General features: G+C 60.0%; 1 protein-coding gene and 1 long non-coding RNA gene across 5 annotated transcripts in view; one reads left to right on the top strand and one right to left on the bottom strand.

The window, feature by feature from the left end:
- EVL (Enah/Vasp-like) overlaps positions 1-21,312 on the bottom strand; it is a 118,505-nt gene that overhangs the window by 478 nt on the left and 96,715 nt on the right. For 2 of the 3 annotated variants that reach the window (XM_070412959.1, XM_070412953.1), the window contains exons 4-13: positions 15,975-16,038; positions 12,554-12,609; positions 11,645-11,874; positions 10,855-10,976; positions 8,038-8,098; positions 6,451-6,514; positions 5,157-5,223; positions 5,000-5,062; positions 1,779-1,845; positions 1,344-1,401 (exon numbers count right to left, since the gene is read on the bottom strand). In XM_070412959.1, the coding sequence (XP_070269060.1) occupies positions 1,344-1,401; positions 1,779-1,845; positions 5,000-5,062; positions 5,157-5,223; positions 6,451-6,514; positions 8,038-8,098; positions 10,855-10,976; positions 11,645-11,874; positions 12,554-12,609; positions 15,975-16,038 (852 nt within the window). The remainder of the gene's footprint in view (positions 1-1,343; positions 1,402-1,778; positions 1,846-4,999; positions 5,063-5,156; positions 5,224-6,450; positions 6,515-8,037; positions 8,099-10,854; positions 10,977-11,644; positions 11,875-12,553; positions 12,610-15,974; positions 16,039-21,312) is intronic. The other variant, XM_070412967.1, reaches the window with a different exon arrangement.
- On the top strand, positions 3-10,837 carry LOC139009060 (uncharacterized). Of its 2 annotated transcripts, XR_011471260.1 has the most exons (4): positions 3-125; positions 691-770; positions 9,892-10,186; positions 10,301-10,837. It is a non-coding gene; the product is annotated as an uncharacterized lncRNA (long non-coding RNA). The 2 variants fall into 2 exon arrangements; XR_011471259.1 differs by having other exon boundaries at positions 9,892-10,837.

The raw sequence follows: 21,312 nt of genomic DNA, 5'->3' as shown, positions 1-21,312 counted from the left end.
AGGAGGAGAGGAGAGGGCAGCTCAGCTGTGGTGGGAACCAGCCCACCTCCTCCTCCGCAGGGCCTGCCCACCTCCGGTGAGGTCGCTCCAGCGCCTCTGGTCTCCTGAGACCCAGGCTCGCAAAGGTCAGAGGCCCTGGTGAGGTCTGGGGGGCTCCCCTGCACCCCTAGCTGGCAGTCTTGGTAGAGGCCCGCTGGGGTGGGGGCAGTGGCTGCAGGCAGCCTTGGAGCCGGGAGGGGCAGGCAGGCACCAGGAGCCCCAGGCAGGTCTGGGCAGGTGGGCACCTCCCCAACCCCCTCCCTGTCCTGAGCTCTTCCCCCAGGAGGGCAGAGATTCTGCTTCCTCCTGTCCCCACCCCGAGGATTTCCCCCAAATCTGGGCCTTTCCCTGGACCGGGCCTGGAGCCAAGGCCACCAGAGAAAGTCCGATGAGAGCTGGGCCTTGTCAGATGAAAGGCTGCTTCCGGCCGCAGAGCCCGGACTCCTGGGGCTGCTCACAGCCGAGGCAGCTCCACCTGTGCCCGCAGCCCACTGCCCCACTGCCCGCTCCCTCCCACACAGGCTGCTTCCAGCCCAGGTAGCCCCTCCTGGGGGTCGCCCAGCTATGAAGCCGAGTTAATAGTTGGCCCGTCTCCGTCCTGGCTCCAGCTCCTTCTCGCTGTCTCTATTCATTAACTCCTTATCTGTCCAGCTCAGGCCTGCGGAGACCTGACAAACAGGAACCCAGTGTTCTCCGCTGGGACCAGGACAGGGTGTGGCTCGGTCACCCAGGTAGGCTCTCACGCTCACCTCCTCTCTCTCCAGAGTTCCGGCAGCCCTCTGCCACCCCGCTGTGACTTCGTCCCCCGCTGGTGGGGAGCGGGTGGGGCCTGAGGCGCCTCCCTGCTGTCCCGGGGCCGAGCCAGCCCCGCCGAGGGCCCTGTCCTCCCCTCTGGCTCCAGATCTGAGCCGCTGTATCAAAGGCTCGGTGGGGGCCCGGGCGGGTGTGACTCACTGTGGCCAGGCCCTGCCCTCTGGAACCTGGCTCTTTGGGGGAGCGCCACCACCTGCTCCCTCAGCCCAGGCCACGCAGCTGGGAGCCGGGTCAGGGCCACAAAATGGCTCTGCTTCCTGGGAGGGGTGTATACTTAGCCAGTCCCTTCGCCATCTGAGCCTCAGTTTGCTTGGCTAGAGAATGGGGAGGGCCTGTGGGCTGTTAGGGGGAGAAGGAAACCTCCGAAGCACAAAGCCAAAGGCCTCCGGGTCCCTGGATGCCTCCCGGCCGGGCCGCCCTGGCTCTGCCGCTGTGCGGCTCTGGTGGCGGCGGCTCTGCCCTCCCTCAGGACCAGGGTGAGCCCGACTCACCATCGATGATCTCCTCCTTCACTTTGTGGAGCTCTCGGACCACCTCCTCCAGGATCTCCTGTGGGAGCAGAGCCTCAGAGACAGGGACGGGAAGGCGGCCTTGCGGGGGTGAGGTGTTGGATGGGGTGGGGGTGTCCTGGGCCTCCCTCCGGAGCCACAGCCCCTGCCTCACCCTCACACATACCCCGGAGCTGGGGGGAGGATGGTGTGCCCGGGGGATGGGACACCCTGGCCGGCCCTACCTGGCCTCCAGCACCTCAGGCCCTTCTGGAGTGGCCGGACGGCAGGGGATGTTTATTTCTGCGATGGGGGGCAGGGGTGGGCCTGGGGCAAATGCTACGACCCCCTCCACTGCTGGCTCCCTGACTGAGGGCCCCACTGGGGTGGTCCCAGCCCCGGGCTCCTTCACAGCCTCTCAGCAAAGGACACACTCACCTGCTTCATCCGGTCCAAATCGAAGGCATCCAGGGCCACGTCGTTCACACTCCCGGCCGGCTTCATCCTGGGGAGAGGACGGTGGGTGCAGTGAGGCAGGTGGCGGGGCCTGGCAGGCACGCACCACACCGGGGACCGAGCCTGAGCAGGGACCTGGGCGCACCAGGGCCTCCTGCTTGGGGCGGGCCCTGCGGGATGAGACTGCCCCTTCCCGTGGCCCTTCAAACCCTCTTTGCTTGTATCTGTGGCCGCTCCTTAGCCACGCGAGGAGGTTTCTACCGCCGCCTCCAGACCTCGGGATGCTGTGACCATGTTTCCCAGCCAAGAGTCAGGGTTCAGGGTCCAACTGAGGAGCTGCTCCCTGAGCTGAGAGCTCTCGCAGGCGGCAATGCCCATGCGGCCTCCCTGGGAAAGAAAACACTGACAAGCTAGTCCTCGGCGCGCGCTCTATGTTCCTGGCAAACGGGAAACCAGCAATGGCGGCATTGAGGACAATGCGAATCACAAAACCTGAGCAGCAAACACCCACTTAAAGGCCTGACTGCAGGCAACGCCCTTGGACATGGCTTTGCTCTTTGGAGGCCAAGGTTTCCGTTTCCTGGGCTGCGTCTTTGAGAAGTTTCTGAACTAAAGCTGGTTCGAACTGTAATGTCTCTTCCACATGAATCTTTCCTGGAAAATCTTAGCAAAACACCCGATTTCTCTCCCCACGTGGACAGAGAGGCGGGCGGGGCCTGCGTGTTCTGGGCAAGGACGTGGCTGAACCACTGCAGGGTCCGTGGACGTGACGGCTGGTGGACACACTGTGACCGTGATCGGTTGGATGAGAGCGTGTGGTGAAATCGAGGTCCACTGTTATACATGGCCATGGAGAGGAGGCGTGAAAGCTACGGTGCTGTCGCAGCCTCACTGGGAAACAGCACGGAGGCTCCTCAGACAACGAGAAACAGCCAGCAACCCCACATCTGGGTTTTATGTGAAGGAGATGCAACCGCTGGAGGAGGGAATCTTGACGAGGTACCTGCACCCCCGTGTTCGCTGCAGCATTAGCCACAGCAGTCAGGACACAGAAGCCGCCAAGTGTCCGTGGACAGACGGGTGGGTAAGAAGACGTAGAACATACACATGTGGGATTATTCAGCTGTGAGACAGAGGAAGCCACGATGTGTGGCAACATGGATGGACTAGAGGGCATGAGGCTGCTGGAATAAGCCAGGCAGAGAAAGACAGACACGGTATAATCTCACTTGTATATGGAATCTAAGAAAAAAAACCAGACTTATCGAAACAAAGAATATGTTGGTGGTTGTCAGGGGCTGGGGGGACGGGTGAGGGTGGTCCAGGGCACGCACTTCCGGTTAGCCAATGGATGCGCTCTGGGGATGGTGACTGGGTGGCAACATTGCATTGTGTGCTTGAAAGTAGCTAAGGAAGCAGATCCTGAGATTCTCACCACACACACCGGTAACTGGGCGAGGCTAACTGACCTCCCTGTAATCACTGCACAACGTACGCGCATGTCAGATACCACGCTGTACGCCTTGCACCTGCACAATGGGAGACGTCAATTGTAACTCAACACAGCTGGGAAAATCCCGCTGCCTGCCGTGCAAAACTTCGGTGGCCCAGGGCACAGAACTGAATTAAAACGAACGAATAAATTAAATGCTCCCCACCCCTCCCAGATGAACTCAAGAGAGAGGCCAAACGTGGTCCCAAATGAGTTTGTAAGTAACTGTGGGTACAGCCTGGAGACCCCCAGGGCCATCACACCCATCCTGGAGGTTCAAGTCCCTGTTGCAACGGAAACCTTCCGGGTCACCTGGGCCAACTGCCTCACCTCTGTGCCCCCGTTCTCTCCATACGAGGTATGTACACCCAGCAGCCCCAGATGGTGGCACTGTCACACCCCGTGAGCGCAGGGACGCCCCTGCCGGAGGGACGGACCGCGCTAGAGAAAGGATCTGTCTCAGGGCTGGAGAGTCCCCTTCTGAGGGGGCACGGGCAGCCCGCCCTTCCTCCAGCAGCAGGAAGTGACCACTGTGCCCCGGACACCCTGCCCCTCCATGCACCTCCCTTCACAGCCGAGCGAGCTTCCCCAACAGCTGACAGCCCAGCGCCTGTGTCAAGGGTGCGTACCTGGGCCTGCACAGAGTCCAATCACGAGACACCTTCCTACCCACTGCCCTTCCTCTTTCCTTCCCACTTTGTAGCCACAGGGCCTCAGCAGTTCCATGCCTCTGATGGGAAGGCGGTCCCCCCAATCTCAGAGCCACCCAGATGCCACTCTGAGGGAGGCCTGCCCAGCCCATTCGCTACAGCGCCTGTCCCCAGTGCTGTCTCCCATGTGACCCTCCGAGCTTCCCGAGCACCTGTCAGAACCCACAGCCGTCCAACCACAGGCCTTCCCAGCAGAGATGAGGTCCCTGCAGGCAGGATGAGCAGGACCCCGCCCAGACCTGGCAGACACTGGCCCTGGACAAGCCCTGGCTGTCCCTGAGTCCTCTCCCTGCTCACCGAGTGTGTTATCGACCCTCCGGCCAGGGCCAGGCCAGCGTGCCCTGCTCATCCCCCGTTTCGCTCTGCAAGACCAGCCTCAGATGCCACCTGCTCTGCCATACGAGGGGCTTCCCTCAATCTTGGTGGTCAATGGAGACATTTCTTACCCGGGTTCTGGAGCCTGCGGTTCAGGTCAACTTGGCCTCTGGTTACTATGAGGCTGCTAGTCTCTGACTTTTGGGGCTTCCTCAGTTTCAAATATCCTATCCTGTTACCATACCAGCTCTTGGTTTGGGAAACATGGTCAGCATCCGCCAGGGAACCTGGCTGTGCGTGCTGTACTCGGAGGAAGGCGAGGAGGCGGGGCGCTGGGCCAGGCCCCGCATGGCTGAGCTGTGGGGCGCCGCTGTGGCTAGTGAGCACTTCCTGTGTCCAGCTCCTGTCCACACAGCTGTCCACACGGCCGCCCGTGAGGCAGAGGCCGACAGACTCTTCACGGAGTGGGGGTGGGGTGTGCCCAACGACACAGCCCGGAGCTGGGACTCCCTTCAGCTCCGCTCACGCCCCTTCGGGCAGGTTGCCCTCCCGCCCGTCTCTCCCTCCCCGAGACGGAGGAGGAGCGGTCCCCAGCCAGAGCACCGTTAGACGACAGGACAGACACAGGGTCTGGTGTTAGTCACGGGCAGGGGACAACGGAGGCCCCAGAGAGGGCCGTTCGGTACCTAGAGTGAGGCTGCGACTGAAGGGGGCTCTTAGCTTCGGGGCTCTTGGCCACGGACGGGGTTCTAGGGCAGGGGAATGAAACAGACACGTGAATGGGCACTGTGGCGGCCTCGGCCCCACCGACGGCGCAGCTCGGGCCTCCGCGGGGCCGCTCACCTGGACAGCAACGAGGACACGGGCTTCTCCACGGAGTTGCTCCGCTCCCAGGGCTTCCGGCCGGCCTCTGTCAAGTCACATCAGGACGAGGAGTCTTAGGGTTGAGAGGACCCAGGCCCCCGCCCAACATCCCTGACAGGAGGGTCCCCGCTCCCCCCGTGCCCTTCAGGAAGCTCTGCTTTGGGGGAGCTGATGCCTGGCTTGTCCTCAGTCCCCCTTGGGCCCAGGCAGCTCTTGCAGGCTGTGGATGACCCTGCTGTCACCCGTGTCTCCCCGACTCAGGACCTGGCTGGCCTTGACGTGTGGTCTGGTTTCGGGCCTCACCATGAAAGCCCACCTTCCTTAAAGTGCGAACCAAGCGCCAGGGAGCTCTCAGCTACGCCCTCTGCTGTCGGAGTGGCGCCAGCAGGGGGGAGCGGGCAGAGAAAGCCACGCCAGGGGCTCGGCCAGCCTGAGGCCCACGTTTGCTTTTGGGGGCCAGGCCCCTGGGGCCCCACGAGCACCTGCTGTCCTCTGACTCGTTGGTGCTCCCCACAGGACAGCTGGCCCTTCCCTATCCTGGGCGTGAGGGCTGGTTAAATTATTAAATTATATTTCCCTTTTGTCAAGAGATCTGTCAAAATGAATTGAATTCACTGACTTTGTGGATGAGCAGAGAGGCAGAAGGGAAAATGCCCAGGCAGCAGAGAGGCCGACCGCAGGTCAAGGCAGGTCTCCTGAAAGCCACCCCGGGGACCTGCTGGCACAGGAGCTGGGACACATCCACGCTGCAGGCGTGTGGCCCTGAGCAAACCATGTAACTACACTGAGCTACGACCTCCTACACTGGGCCAACACCAGCCCCGTGGCCTGGCGGGAGGTATTTACACACTCATTCACCGAGAGCCCACGCGGCATCCCACGGAGCTGTCCCGCCAGGGAGGCAGATGCGCTAACAGAGCGCCAGGCCACGAGGCGGGGCAGGTCGGAGCCCCTGCCCTGGACAGGCTGGCAGGCAGCGCTCCTCTCGTGTGAGGAAGACAGGGCTGGGTGGGTGGGCTCTGTGGCCTGGCAGCTCCGATGCCCACAGGCAGCCATCCCCTGGACGCTAGCACTCTTTGCTCTGGCCACCAAGGGAGCCTAGGGCTCACCAGAGTGGTGGCTTTGGGGGAGGTGGCAGGGAGGCCCCTAGCGCAGCCCCTCTGGCTGTCTCTGCTCATTCGTAAAGTGAGGCGGAGGGACTGGATCATGTTCCTGTGGGAGTGCCTCCTGCTCTGAGACCCTGGCCCGCGCAGGCGGGCAGGGCACCTCTTACCTGAGGAGTTGGGTGGCTGGCTGGCTGCTCGGGTACCCGGAGATGGAGAGGTGCTGGGCTCTTCCTAAAATGGGAGAAAAGCTTGGCCGTCAGTCTGCTTACGAAGGCTGTTGGGCTGTGACCAGGGCCATCTAGAAAACGCTAGGTTTTTTCTTAGGGAACATATGTTACTTTTATAATCGGCAAAATAATGAGTATTATTAACAAATGAGCCCTAACCGGTTTGGCTCAGTGGATAGAGCGTCGGTCTGCGGACTCAAGGGTCCCAGGTTCTATTCTGGTCAGGGGCATGTACCTTGGTTACGGGCACATCCCCAGTAGGGGGTGTGCAGGAGGCAGCTGATCGATGTTTCTCTCTCATCGATGTTTCTAGCTATCCCTCTCCCTTCCTCTCTGTAAAAAATCAATAAAATATATTTAAAAAACCAAAAAACCCAAATGAAACCCCAAGTCCGGGTGGGAGGTGGTCTGGCCCATGGAACCAGGGAAGGAGAGGGCTGCAGGGAGACACAGGCTCCTGCCTAGTGGGGCAGACTCTACGGCTGCACCAACCTGATGCAGCCACCAAGGGCCCGACCCTCCGCACAACAGCGGCCTGAGCTCCTGGGTGTGCCCGCCACTCCCGGCCCACGAGCAGCTTCTGCCTTGCTGTCCACTGTGAGGGGAGTAGCCAGGTGGGACCCACCTAAGGGACCGCTGCTCTTTGGGCGGCTCCGCCTCTGATGGCTGATGTGAGGACCAGATGTCTGGGTGACCTAGAGGGTGCTGTGGCCACCCACAGCCCACTTCCCAGGGACCAGGCTGGGGGAGGCTGTGGGATGCTTCACTTGTCCTTCACCAGAGAGGTGGTTCTGAGAATCTATCCTAAGGTATCTCTGTCCCCATCAGCCCACAAGTTCATGAACACTGCTGCCAAAATGTGTTCTAAACGCTAGGTCTGTCCCTCACCCCTCTGTGGAAAGTCTCTGGAGTCACCTGGCGGGAGGTGGAGGCAGCGTGATAGGTGGGTGGGCAGAGCCGCCTCCCGGGCCCTCGGCCTATAGTGCTTTTGCCGACGCTGCTCCCTGCGCTGCGTTCTCTGCTCTGGTCTCGGCCTTGAGGCTCAGGGCAAACGGTGCTTCTCGTGGATGCCCCAGGAGGGCTTTTGGGGCTCCTCCTTCAGCTCCCAGGGCCCCTGGTGCTCCTTTTCTCTCTACCCTCAGTATTTCCTGTGTCCCCTCCCTCGAGGGCAGAGGCCACATCCTGTCCATCTCTGGAGCCCCAGCACGTGCATGGCCTGGCCCACGGCAGAGCTTCTCTGCCAGTCGCACAGCTGGTGCGGCTGCCTGGCCGGCGTGCCACAGGGCTGTGGGTGGGACTGGTCGTTAGAGCCTAACTGGCTGGTGCCGTGCCGTGGGGATGACAGTGAGTGCTCCGCAGGCCCTCCTGTCGTCCTCCTCCTGTCCCCCTGCCCATCGCTCCTGCAGATCACCTGGGGACGTACCTATCATGTGCACCAAGTGCACCGCATGCCCCAAGGCCTGGCGTGGGGCCAGAGAGCCTTCCCGGGTATTCACGCAGGTGGGGGTGCGAGGGGTGCTTGCTCACCGTTTGGCTTTCGTCTTCCTTTTTATCAGCCGGCTTGTCTGTCTGGGAGGCTGCTTTTCTCCTAACACAGAGCAAGAAGCAGCAAGTCAGCTCTGGGAGGTTCCGCACCCACCCAGACGCCTCTGTGTGGACACACTTGGTCCTCAGAGGATGCCGTGGTGGGATCGGACCCATTCTGAAGCCCCTTCTGGTCTGTGGCGAAGTGTCCAGATCTTCTGTGCTGGTCCCATGACCCTGGACACGAAACTGGCCTGGCCACATGGGACGGGAGAGGAGCCCGTCTAGGCCACGGGAACATTTCGTCTGCGGGCCACTGCCTGGTGAGCAGACCCCCTTGCAGGAGGAAGGAGGGACCCTTTTTGTTCTACCCAGCATGGACCACCACTGAGAACGGACATGCTCAGGAAAGGAAAGACTCTGAATAGCCGAGCTGATGCCTCTAGACAACTCATGTATTTCCCACGAACTTCAAAATCTCACCTAAGTGGCTGCCAATATGTGAGATGGGAAAAGGCAGCTTTGAAATAACGCCCGACTCCCAAATCTACACACGTAGACCTTCGATATTCCCCAAGACCTGCTGTTGGGACCTTCAGCTCTATGAAGCCGCCAGTGCACACAACTCTTAGATCTGGGGGGTGAGCAACCCATCAAGAAGGAAGCTGATGCCTGGCCAGTGTGGCGGTCATGGTTCAATTCCTGGTTGGGGCACATGGCCGGGTTGTGGGCTTGATCCCCAGCAGGGGGCATGCAGGAAGCAGCTGAGCAATAATTCTCTCTCATCATTGATGTTTCTCTCTCTCTCCCGCTCACTTCCTCTCTGAAATCAATAAAAAAAAATATTTTAAAATGAGAAAAAAGGAAGCCAGCCCCGCAAGTGGTGAGGGGCTGCAGGTTGGCCGTCACCAGTGGGGTGACGGAGCCCACACATTTGGCCCCTCAAGCCACACAGGGCTCCTTCTTCAGATGTCTCGTCTCAGGGAGCAGGTCCACCCACCTATCGCTCCTCAGACACCATCTTCCTCCCCACACAGCCAGGCAGGTCGCTTCTCCCCCTGCTTTATTTCGAATCTGTGTTTCCCTGTCTCACTTTGGACAACTGGTGCAAGCCACCATCATCGCTTCCTGGACGCCGGTGGTGTGCTCCCTGGCCCACCTGCTGTCACTCTGCTCCCACCCTAAGCAGGCCAGGCCACCCCAGCCCGGTGGCGCTGCATGGAGGGCGCAGAGGGAGGAGGCAGTCGGCCATTACCTGCATGAAGAAGTGGGCTCCGCCACATCCACCTCTTGGTGGACGTCAAAGAGCAACTCAAGTAATCCTGCCGAGTTGTGCAAATGTGTTTGTTCTCGGTAGAGCCCACCAGCATCTGGCGTCCCACCCGCTCTTGGCAATGAGCCTTTTCCGGTTCTCAGGAACTTCCTCTCCCTTTGGTCTAGGGGCCATCTAGGCCAAGCTGTCATTGTTAACGTGTTGGTTTTGGACTCGGGGGAAGAGTGAATGTTTTCTTTTTGAAAAACACCTTGTTTTTCCAGGAGGCCCCGTTCACCTCTCTGAGATAGAATCCAACGCACCTGCGAGGAGGCTGTGTTCTCCACTCCCAGGGCTCAGGGTGCGGCTCAGCCTTCCCAGGCACTGACCCCTCCACCCTCTGCTCTTGTTTTGCCTGGATTGCTGTTCTCTCCCACCTCAGCCCCAGAAGTGTTCTTGTCCTTCAAGGCCCAGCACGTGTGGAACCTCCTCTGAGAAGCCCTCCCGGCTCTCTCCCCCAGGGAGCTGTTCCCACCATGGTGCAGCCGCGGTCACCCTGCACCCGGTCACTGTCTGTCCCCTCTTGGTTTCCTCTATATGCTCAGGCTCCGCTGCAGGCTCAGGAGGCCTTGGGCAGGAAGTACTGGCTCTGCCCCAGCTGAGAAGCGACAGACCAGCTACCTGCACGCTGGGGCCTCTGCTCCCACCTCACCCTCACAGAGCCGAGCAGATTTAAGGAGGTGAAACAGGACATGAAGACCCCGGGCACACAGAGAGCTCGCACTCAGCTGACTTGGAGGGCAGAGGGAAGAGCCCGGAGGGTAACAGCAGGCAGGAGAGGTCCCGGCTGGAGCAAGGTCCCGGCCCTGGCTTTTCTTGGACCACAGAGGCATCCGACAGGTGAGCCATGACACTGGGACCTGTCAGGGCATTCCTGCCACCACGCCACATTAACGAGTAAAATCAAGTTTTGCAACCCTTCCGAGGAACTGTGTGATCTCTCCACCTGCTCAGGTTTCATCTGGGGAACAACTAAGAGCCGGTGACAGGCTAGTGGCCTTGGGCAAGCTGGAGCCACACCTGCGGGTGTGGGCAGAGACGTGGCTGGCAGGCCGCAGGGCCCAACAGGACACGGATGGAACTGTTCCTCCACCTCAGGGTGATGTCCTTCGGGCTCTGGCCACCTCACAGTCCCCTTTCCTGTGTCCTCCATCACGGCCCTCACGTGGGGCAGCCACACCGCCCAGTCCTGGCCCACACCTTGTTTGTGTTGGGATCCTAAGTGCAGGGAACACTCCTCATTTCCCTCTGAAACTATCACCCAGTTTCTCCCTTCTCAGGATGGCTGTACTTGAAAGATGCTTCAATACTTGTTACACTGAAGTTCACGGACCCCTTTCGGCCTGACGCCTCAGACTGACCCCAGGAGAAGAGGAAACTTAAGGGTTGTCCGCCTGGCTGAGCCCAGGTGACAAGGCGTCCTGGGCTCAGGCAAGGGCTCCCCTTCGGTGCTGGGGCCGCTGAGGTGCGCAAATACCCCGAACGCCCTAAAACCCCTAAACCCCTACCTCTTGGCCAGCAGCTTGTTCATCTCTTCCATGAGGCCTCCTCCTCCGCCCCCACTGCTCGCCCGATTGGCGTCAGACTTGGAGGTCCCGCTGGGACTGGAGCCTCCGGACGCATCTTCGGGCTGCGGGGAAGGACCAGTGTTTAGTCTGCTGTCGTGGTGGACGTCACTCGAGGGGATCATGGGGATGTGTGTGAGTGTGGACGTGTGATTCCCATGATGCAGCGCAGAAGAGGCCCGAGGGGTCGAGTCCCATCCCCCCGACCCACAGGTGACAAACAGAGAGGGACCAGGCCTGGCCGGTCACAGTCGATGCTCTCCTGGCGCCCAGCATGACCCGAGGGGAGGAGACAATCCTTGGGATGGAAGCCGGCCTCCCATCAGAGGTGTCCGAGCCCCGGCCTCGGTCCAGGAGCTCTGCCTTCCAGCAGTGGGCGGAAGGAAGGGCTCAGGAAGTAAGGCTGGGCCTGAGGGGGCTGGTTTCCATGAGAAGCACTGATGGAGGGATGGACCCGGGGCCCAAGTCCTAACTGCGCCGGATGAGGGAACCACTTCCTGCCCTGCCGTGAAGGTCACCGTGAGGATCACAGCAGGTTACAAAGCTGCAAGCGGCTCCTGGTCTACCCAGTGCCGTCCTGTCCGGTTCTCACTGAAAACAGCCGGCAGAAGTGGTGTCCAGATTGGGGAGGGCGGGGCTTTGCTCGGGGTGTCAGGGACAGGGGAAGGCTCTGTCCATTCGGCAGTTAGAAACTGGCCCCCAGCCCATCCGGCCTGTGCTCAGGGACGCTTACCCGCTGGACCCTCCTCAGCTTGGCCCCCGCCAGGGCAGCAGCCAGGCCTGACACGGAGCTCTCGTCGTGGCTGGCGCCCTGGGCTCCTCCGGCTGGCAGTGGGGGTGGGGGAGGGGGAGTGGCCCCTGTGGGTGGCGGTGGGACAGGGGGTGGGGGCGGGGGTGGAGGCCCACTACACGAGAGGGGGGCGCTGACTGCAGATGAGGGGTGCCCCGGTGGGAGGGTGGGTCCTGAAACACAACAGAGGGGCTCAGTTAGTCCCTAGCCCTCACTGTGCTTCCTGGGAGGGAGGAGGGACAGGTCAGCCTGCAGCTCTGAGGGAGCAGGGACAGCTCAGGCTGCCTCTTCCATCCCCTTGGGGTGAGCTTGGCCCTGCTCCGGTCACTCCCTATGCCAGTCCCCTGGCTGGACCCACAGTGTCTAATACCCCTTGAGCTCAGCTACCTTTGTCCTGCTCTAATGGTGGGTCTCCAGGGGGAGGAAGGTCTTTGGTGGCTCAGACTGTACCCTTTTCTCCTGTGTCCCTTCTCTGTGTCTTGCACCACCCTAGGCACCAGCAGACGCTGGTCCCTGAGATGCGACTGTGAGTGACCCTTGGCCTTTGGGGACTGTGGCAGGTAACTGTGGGTCACAGGGCTGACTGGGCCGTATCTCAGGGAGCAATGCTGAGTGCTGGTCAGTCCCCTGTCCCTATCTCCCCTCAACATCCAGCACCAGAGGCTGATGGGAGGAGCCACCAAGCTGAGCTAACCGCCCACTCTCTCCTGTTCTCTGGGTCCCCCACTGTCATCGAAGGTGACTGGCACACTGAGACCTATGTAGCTCTTCACAGAGGCCCGATGCGCACGGCACCACCTCGGTGGGGAGCTGCTACTGAGCAGTATGGGGAGCAGGCCTGCAGGCTCTCACCTGTGGCTGAGGTTCTTCTCTCTAGAGACTCCTGGCGCTGCTGCTCCATCACTTGTCTGAAAAGCAAAAGAACCAGGGGGTCCACGGAGCACAGGCTGCAAAGCTGGGTTTTGCTGGCTCTTTCTGAAGACCCACTGTGCGCCCTGGGCTGGGGGAGAGGGGCTCACAGTGAGCTTCCCTCATCCCCTCCCTGGCTCTGATGGCCACTGGGCTTGCCTCCCCCACTTAACAGAGGTGGGGCACGTGACTGGTCCATGATCTCCAAACAGGTGGGTGTCGGCAGCCTCCTGAGTCTCAGGCACCCCTAAACAGGGAGCCCCCCACGAAGGCTCGGGCGCCATGTGGACGAGTGACCACACTTTCCTCTAGGCTGGATGGGCCCCCTGGCTTCTGTGCCTGTCCCCACAGCACCTGGCTAAGACCCGGAACAATTCCCAGGCGCTGGGGGTTGTCAGAAGCGGACACTCCGCGGGCACGTGCTCATTCTTTTCAGCACAGATGTAGCCGCAGGCCTGGCCTCCACGGCAGGGCCATGTGGTGCAGGCCGTGCAGGCTGTGAGCCTCGTGGGGAACCCACACCGAGCTCCTGACGGCAGAGCACTTCGGGCACTCTCACAGGCCGGTCAAGTGAGGACACTGACCCACAAACACGTCCGCAGAATCTGGGACGGTGGCGCTGGAGCAGGAGGGGGCTCAGGAATCATGTGGACCAGGGACGGCAGCAGCCTCACTGGTGTGTGCCCACCCTAAATGCCTGCTGTGCAGCAGGGGGCAGGCGCTTTGATGCCCACCTGTCTCAGGGGAGGCTGAACTGGAGGCCAGCAGTGTGTCTGCATGGCAGGGGGGCTGTGGGCCGTGAGTCTGTGCCCTGTGCACGGCGAGCTGGCCTTTCTCTGGTGCTTGGCACCGGGTCCCACACTCAGTAAGTACAGCTGCTCACATCTTAGAGGAAGGTCACAGTTTACTGCAAAGACCATTCAGAGGGAGGGAGCTTTCTGGTTCCCATTCTGGGGTTCCTGGCTTTGTGGGCCTCCGATTCTTCTCTATAAAATAAGCATACTATCACCTGTCCTAGGGAGTTCTTTTAAGAGTTGTACCTAAAAAATAACAGAAAAGACCCTTTGGCATTAAAGATGTCTGAACAACTCCCAGCAGCAGCTCCATTAGCCTCTCCTTCTAAACTGCCGAGACATCACCCCACACTCCACCCTGCCCAGCAGAATTCATACTTAGAAGCCCTCAGTAAAATGAGGTGTTTGGAAGTCTTTACAAATCGGGTTGTGCTTATCACAGCTCATGGTGCAGGCTCCGTCAGCCACCTCTCCCTGTGTGTGAAGTGGCAGGCACCAGCAGGGCCCCTGCTCTGTAGTTTGCCTCCTGCAGTTCACAGACAGACTTCCAGGGGCGCTCTGGCCTGCGGACAGTTGACTGCTGGCAACACTGACTGCCTGCAGCCAGGGGCCTTGGACTTGGGTGGTGGGTTAAGACAATGCAGCGTGGTGATGTTCCACCAGTTCTGAGAGCCAAGGGAGGGTCTGTTTAGGCCCACATGCCCCAGTGCATTCTCTCGCAGTCTGGTAGGGCTCACTCCTGACCTCTGGGACCTGGCGGGCGGCTGAGCTGGGCTGGACCAGGTACTTGGTTCTGCCTCTAACTCCTGCCTCCTTTGGGCAAGCCCCCCCAGTGCCCTGAGGGCAGTGGGGGGTTCAATGGGGCAGAGCCCTTGTGAACAGTTGCTGTTTTCCTGAGAGGCCAGAAGACAGGCCTGAGGAGTCAGTCAATATGGGAGTTCGTGCAAAGGAGTCTGTCCAGGGAGCGTTCCCTCCCCCACTCATTGCTTGACCTGAGCAGAGTGAGGACTAAACTAACACTGTCATCCTCACAGCACAAAGGACCTGGAGGGTATTGTGCTCAGTGAATACTCAAATACCATGATTTCACTTATATGCGGAATCTAACAAAAACATACACGAACAAACAAATTAAAACAGACTTACAGACACCGAGGACTGATGATGATGCCAGAGGGGAGCGGGCTGGGGACTGTGTGACAAAGGTGAAGGGACCGAGAAGTGCAGCTCGGTAGTTAAGAACAGTCACGGGAATGTAGAGCACAGCACAGGGAGCATAGGCAGTCACACTGTAGTAACTGTATGCTGCCAGGTGGGTTCTGGGAATACGGAGGGGACCACTTTGTAAATTACATGATTGCCTAACCACTATGCGGTACATGAAACTAATACAAAATACTGATGTAAACTTTAACTTAAAAATAAAATAAAAATAGACACAAAAAAAGAATGAAAACAAAAATAAAAACAAAAATAAAAAAATCCCTGTCATATTCAAATGGGAAACTAAGGCCTGGGAACTGCCGAGGGTCCTAAGTACACGTCAGAGCAGTGCGCTCAGAGATCCTTCTCTCCCGGGGGAGGAAGAGGCTGGAGAGAACACCCTGAGGGAGCCTCAGGCCAGGCGAGGCTGGGACGTCCCTCCCACCCCAGCCTGGGGCCCGACTGGCATCTAGCCACAGCCCTTGGGGTTCTGGCCTTTCCCAGGAGCTGGGGAGCATGGTGGGGACCAGGCCTACCTCCTGGCGCAGCTCCCACAAGTGGGATGCAAAGCCTCACAGAGAGGCAGAGCCCCGCAGGGCATGGCCGCCCAGGTTCAAGCCCTGGCCCTGCCTTTCCTGGCAACGTGACCTGGGAGGCCACGCCCTCCTTGGCCACCAGGACCTCTGCTGTAACGTCAGGACAACAGCACTGCCCTTCCTCCCAGTTCGCACACTGTAGGAGCAGCTCAGAGCGGGTGGGGTGCCATCCTAGGGCCCGTGCCCCCCAGGAGCTGCCTCCTCCACAGGCTGGCCGCACAAGGACATCGCTGCGGCCCTGGCCCTGGCTCACACAGCGCTCTCATGGCCTCCGCCACTTTAACCTTCCCGGGAGCTGAGTGGGCAGGGGGCTGAGGTCATCCAGAGAGGCTGTGGCCTGCCCAAGGCCTCCTGGGTAGGGCCAGGTTTCAAGAGGCCTTCACACAGAGTGAGGGGAGACGGCACAGGACGGTGCCAAGGCCAGGGCCTCAGTCAGACAGACCCGGGCAGCCTTGGCCACGTGACCCAATCCCTTCCCATCATGCCGACTACCTCCTCATACACCTGGAAGGCGTGTTAGCTAAGAGCACAGCCCACAGGGCACTGCCTGGTTCAAGAGGGCTGCGACGGGAGGCCTGGGGCTCTCTGTGAAACCACGGCGCTCACCCCCCTGGCAAAGCAACAATGGCCTGGCTCCCTCCTCCTCTCTGCTCAGGCCTGCTCCCTGTCCTGGCGGGCGGCTCTCGGAGTCCTGGCCCTAGCTGCGGCGTGTCCTGCGCTGGCTGAACGGTGCCCTGGCCACTTGGCTGAGCCCTGCTGTGGGGGCGTTACCTTCTCTGGATGTCCATCTCATCAGGAGAGGGGCCATTCTGCACCTGCCGCTGGGTGGACGGGCCTGTGGGGCAGAGAAGCACAGAGTACGGTGGTTAGTGGAGAAGAAAGGCCCCGGCAAACACACCTGGACCTGTCTTTGTCCTCCTGGTCGGTCCCATGAGGCGTCCTTGACCTTTCGACAGGGGTTCTGACACCTGTGTAATAGCCGGCCCTATCTCAGCCTCTCAGTCACCTCTCACCCTTCCTGTGGCTCTTCCGTCAGAGCCAATAAGTGGGATGGCGTTTTCACATGGTGCAGATCACCCCTTCTGGCTACCGATGCCTCTCTAACCACATTTGCCGTTTCCACTTCCTCACTTGCCACTGTCCCCCGAAGCCACTGTAACTAAAATCGCCAGTGCACTTACTTGGCGTCATCAAACCCCGAAGACCCATTTCTTCCGACTTTTGAGCAAAGGAACAGCCCTAGAGCAGGTAAGTGTCAGAGCCAGGGTTAGCCCTGGGCTGCCTGCACCTCTGGGTCTGCAGCTGTGGGGGAGGAGTGGCCGGTGGAGGCAGAGCTGTCACTGTGGAGCCTCCCAGGCCATACCCTTGTCCTGGACCCTGAAGGCAGGGCCTGGAGCAGGGGGAGGCCTGCCCATGACCCATGTCCACATGAGGCTGATGCTGTCACATTTATAAGAAAAGCCAGGCTTCTGCCCCGACCCAAGAAAGAGCTGATTGTTCCTTCCCCTTGCCAGCTCAGGTGTCATGGGAAGTGTGGAGTCTCAGCGAGGGGGCGGGGCTCGAGCGGGTCTCTCTCTTGCTGACTAGGTGGGGCAGGGGCTTGTCTCCTCCCCAGGAGGAGGTGACAGCATCAGCCTGCGACAAAACCCACCCGGTGCAGAAGGCCTCTGGAGGGGCTTCAGGCAGAGGAGGGGTGAGCGGGCTGTGCCCTGGATCAAGGCCCTGTGGGGTAGGGTACCAGGATCTCAGAGCTGAAATGGACCCTCTGATTGCGGGCAGCCTCCTGCCCAGCACAGGAACCTGTGTGCCTCCTGGGCAGGTACTCGGGTGCACCCCACTGCCTCCCAGGTGAGCAAGGGCTTTCTTACTCTGAGGTGCCAAACCCACCCACCCTCGAAGGCCCTATTTCCTCCACCATGTGGCGCAACATGGTCTGAATGCTTTTCTCTGCTTGACAGACCTTTCCAGACCCTCCATTAGCCTCCATATCTGACAGTTTCAGACTTTGCTGTCTGGGGCCCCGGCATCTATCTGCTTCTGGCATGGTTTCCCGGAGCCATGCTTTGTGGCTTGCCCGCCCTGCGATGGTGGGTGGGGCCAAGCTGGGTGGGAGGAGGAGAGGCCGCCCAGCACTCGAGGAAAACTCCGTGGTGGACCTGCCAGGCCTGCTCGGGGGCAGCAGGGGAGAGGCCTGCGGATTTTTTTAGAGGTGACTAACGATGTCTGGCGTGGTGGCCTGGCTGTAGTAGGAAATGTGTTATTTTCTTTCCCTATCTCTAAATACTTTTTTCCCCTTTATTTAACACATAATTATGTGCTCTAAAACATTTATTTTCCTGACTATAAATGACATGTAATATATGTTCAGTCTAACAGACATTAGAAAATTTGAAAAGTTTAACAAAGAAAAGAAACATTCTCAATTAAGAAGATCCGGAGGGACAAGCTTTTCCCTCGCCCAGCGGGCCAGGCTCAGGTCCCGGGAGCCTCCCTGGTCATCAGGAACATGAGAGCACCAATGACAGCGGCAGCAGCTCTCCTCAACGCCCTGATTCTAACTCCCAGCCCTACCCGACAGCGCCGCTTGTACCAGGCAAGGAAACAGCCCAGAAAGGGGGAGTGACTCGCTCAGGGCCTCACAGACGGCAGGCGGTGAAGCCAGACTCAAACTACGTGCCAAACACACTTTCTTTCTTAAACTCAACCACACTGCGGGGTCGGATGGAGACCGGCTTGAGGAGGAAGAACACAGGAGAAGGGGCGGCTGGCCCGCTGACAAAGAGCAGGACCACAGGGTCGTAGCCTCAGGGGTGCACAGCCTCTGCCTGGTGTCCACGCAGCAGACAGGGGTCCCCCAGCTCTGACCCACCCACATCCTGGCCGAGGTAGGAGGGAGGGCGTCCTAGCCCTGGTCTCTGCTGCTGAGCCCACGGCCTGAATCTGGAGGCTGAGGCCCTGTCCCAGAGACCCTGTCTAGCGCCTGAAGCCCACCATACCCTGGCCAGGCCCCGCCCTAGGACCGAGATCTCACACCTGGGCAATACTAGCTGTTTGAAGGTCTCTGCGTCTGCTGCACTGGTCTGGTCACAGGAAGTGTTGGCCACCCTTTGTCAGGACCCCAGATGGCAGCCAGCTGTCCACACAGTGGTCTGTGCTGATCCTGTGCTTGGGTCCCTCATCGGCCTGTAGAGCTCGGCTCCTCCCAGGCCCCCGCCAGCCTGTCGTCCAGAGGTGGGGGATCTAACAGGGGCTCTCGCTGTCCCCAGGGGCTCTGGCCCCTGTACTTGAGACATGCTTTAAAATTAGACAGCTGGCATCTTAGCACAGAGGGAAGAGACAACACTGGGTTGCATAAGGCCTTCCATGAATTCTGTTCAAACTAAGAAATGTTAGTCTGCTTTGAGCTCTGAGTGTCCAGAACATTGGTACAGTCCCTCCCTGTGGAAGGGTCTGCCCAGTGGCCCACGGTACCTGCAGCAGACGGCCTCCTGGCTGATTCCCCCCACTGGCCTGGCTGCCCCCTGGCAGAGGCAGGGTGGAGGGACTGGGAGAAGGATTGCTCCCCCAGAACTGTCTGGGATCCCTTGGGAAACTGCTGGTACAGACATATGTAAGTGCTTCCCCAATGAGAAAATCTCAGGGTGGGGCACTGGGTGACTGGTGGCCACTTCCCTGTCCCGGTGTTGAGTCACCTGCATGATTCCCTGGTGGAGCATCGGAAGCCAGGGAGGAGGCCACAGGCTCTCCTGTGTCACGGAGTCACCTCTAGTCACGTCCCACCTCCAGGATCCAGGCGAGGGAGCGGGTGGGACCCAGCTCCACCTCCTCCCACATCTCGTCAGTTACCGAGTCCCATAGCTGCTGTGTCTGAGACCCCGACAGAGTCCATCGCCATGTGGCTGCCTCAGCATCTGCCTCCTGTGATGCCTCGATCTACCTCAGGAGCCTTCTCCACCTTCCCTCCTCCTGTCTGCTCTCCACACTGACAGTGCAGACTACGCTCTGGAAACATAAGCCTGACCTTTACGGGGTTCAGTCCGAGCTCCATCGAACAAGATTCCAGCCCACACTGCAGCCACTTCTCCTGGGCCCGCCTCCGCACAGACCTGCCTCTCTCCTAAGCCCACCAAATGCCCGCTCCCAGCTGGACCCCCCACCCCGGAGGGACACAGAGTGAGTGGTGGTGGCTCTGAGAGGTGAGGGGGCTGGCCCAGTGCCATGGGGCTCATGATGCTGGCCTTGGTGTCATGAGCTTGCTGAATCTGGGAGCTGACTGAAGTCGGGGGAAACAACACTGGGGGAGTGGGTCGCTGGGCCAGACTCCAGCCATGAGCCCACCTGGGCCGGGGCTGACCCCGAGCCACAGATGGGGACCCAGGCGAGAGTCAGCCTGGCTGACCGGAGGCACTGACGTGGGCCAGACTGAAGGAGGCAGTGGGGCCAGGAGGTCTGAAGTCACCTCTGTGTTGGTCAGTGGTGTGTCCCTACCTGGATCGCCCTGAGGCCTGGGGAGGCAGCCCTCAGTTTCTCACCTGTGAGCAGGTGGTAATGAGCTCAGGCAGCCTCCCTAAAGGCTTCCATCCCTATCTCTGCCATGATCTGACACAGGATCCCACCGAGAGGGATGATCATGCCCAGGACAGCTGCCCTTGTCTAACGGAGAGGGGCGGGGAGAGCAGAGCAGGCTGGGCTCCAGGAGAACGCTGCAGAGCTGGGGCAGGCAGGAGGCAGGTGGGCCCAGGTCACGCTCGCCGTGCAGGGACTCTGCCAGCGCTGGGCCCTCGTCCCAGGACACAGCCTGTACACCTCCACAGAGCCTGCCTTTTACGCTCCAGGGATAGGACTGTTCTGTTCTCCAGGTTCCCAGCACCCAACTGCGTTCTTGGCCTCTGGTCAATGCTCAGTAAATATTTGTTGACAATAAATGACTGGGCCCTGGGCGAATGGTCTGCGCATCTCCAGCCAACTGTGGAGACGAGGGCAGGTGACATTTGTACAGCTTTTCTCACCGCTGGAAACTGGTTGGGCTGGGACTGTGCCCCATAAGCCTCGAGAGCAGGTGAGACACTGCAGGCCACTGGTGGAGACACTTGGAACATACATACAGTGGGAAGGGAAAGGGAAGAGAGAACTCAAGTTTATTGGGCAGTTTACAGAGAGCCCTCATGGAATCCTCACACTCATCTCCATTTTCTCCACGAGAAGCTGGAAAGCTGGTAACATAAGTCACCAGTGAAACCAGCTCCAGCCCCAGAACAGAGGCTCTGAAGCCAATGCCCTCCACTGCTGCGTGTGACCCCAGGGCACTGAAGCACATGCTGGACTTCCCTCCAGAGGAAGGAAGGGTGGGCAGAGAGGTGGGGAGAAGCAAGGGTCCTTCAGAGGGTCAGGAAGGGCTGAGCACATGAACCATGTGGGAGAGAGGGAGGGGAGGGGTGGGGTGGGGCGGGCAGGAGCCACAGCCTCTCAGCACCTGCTGGCCTCTGGAAGTGAGGCTGTGGGTCTGCCTGATGCTGCCTCCCGCCTGTCCTTGCCCTGGTGCTCCGTCCCTGGAGCGCGTGGGTGAGGTGTGTGCAAATGAGTGCCTGTCCCAGGCTCTCGGGCTGCCCTGGTCTGGCCTCTGTGCAGAGGGCTGAAGGTGTGATGGGACTTGATCACAGAGGGGAGGGCGGTTCTAGCCGCCAGTGGCTTCCTCCCAGTGCGCTGAGACCCACCTTGCTAGCACTGCCCCCAGCGGTCCCTGCAGGACCCGACAGACGGTCAGTCTTTCCAGGGTTGGTGGCTTGGCGGCCGCTGGACAGTGAGAACAGTGCTTGTGCCCCTCCAGACCGCTGCTGCCCCTCACTCCCGTTCCCAGTCCCTCCCCATTCCTGGCTGGCCTCTTCCGGACTGTTCCAGTTTGTACAGACCCCCGCAGAGGGAACTTGGAGCCAGGAGACCCCCGTTTTTGCTGGAGTTCTGCCACAAGTAATTATGGGGAGCCCCTCTCTGGGCCTCAGTTTCCTATAAAATGAGAAGGGTGGAACCAAGGCCATTGGGTTCCAAATCTCTGCAGTGTGAAGGGACAAGGAAGAAAATGTACCAGAATGGTAACAGTGGCTATCTCTGG

The sequence above is a fragment of the Myotis yumanensis genome, unplaced genomic scaffold (assembly GCF_028538775.1).
Source record: "Myotis yumanensis isolate MYYU_CA2020_CCGP unplaced genomic scaffold, mMyoYum1.0.hap1 SCAF_1, whole genome shotgun sequence".
NCBI lineage: Eukaryota > Metazoa > Chordata > Mammalia > Chiroptera > Vespertilionidae > Myotis > Myotis yumanensis.
The sequence above is the reverse complement of the archived record's forward strand: the minus strand, read 5'-3'. Positions and strand labels throughout refer to the sequence as shown.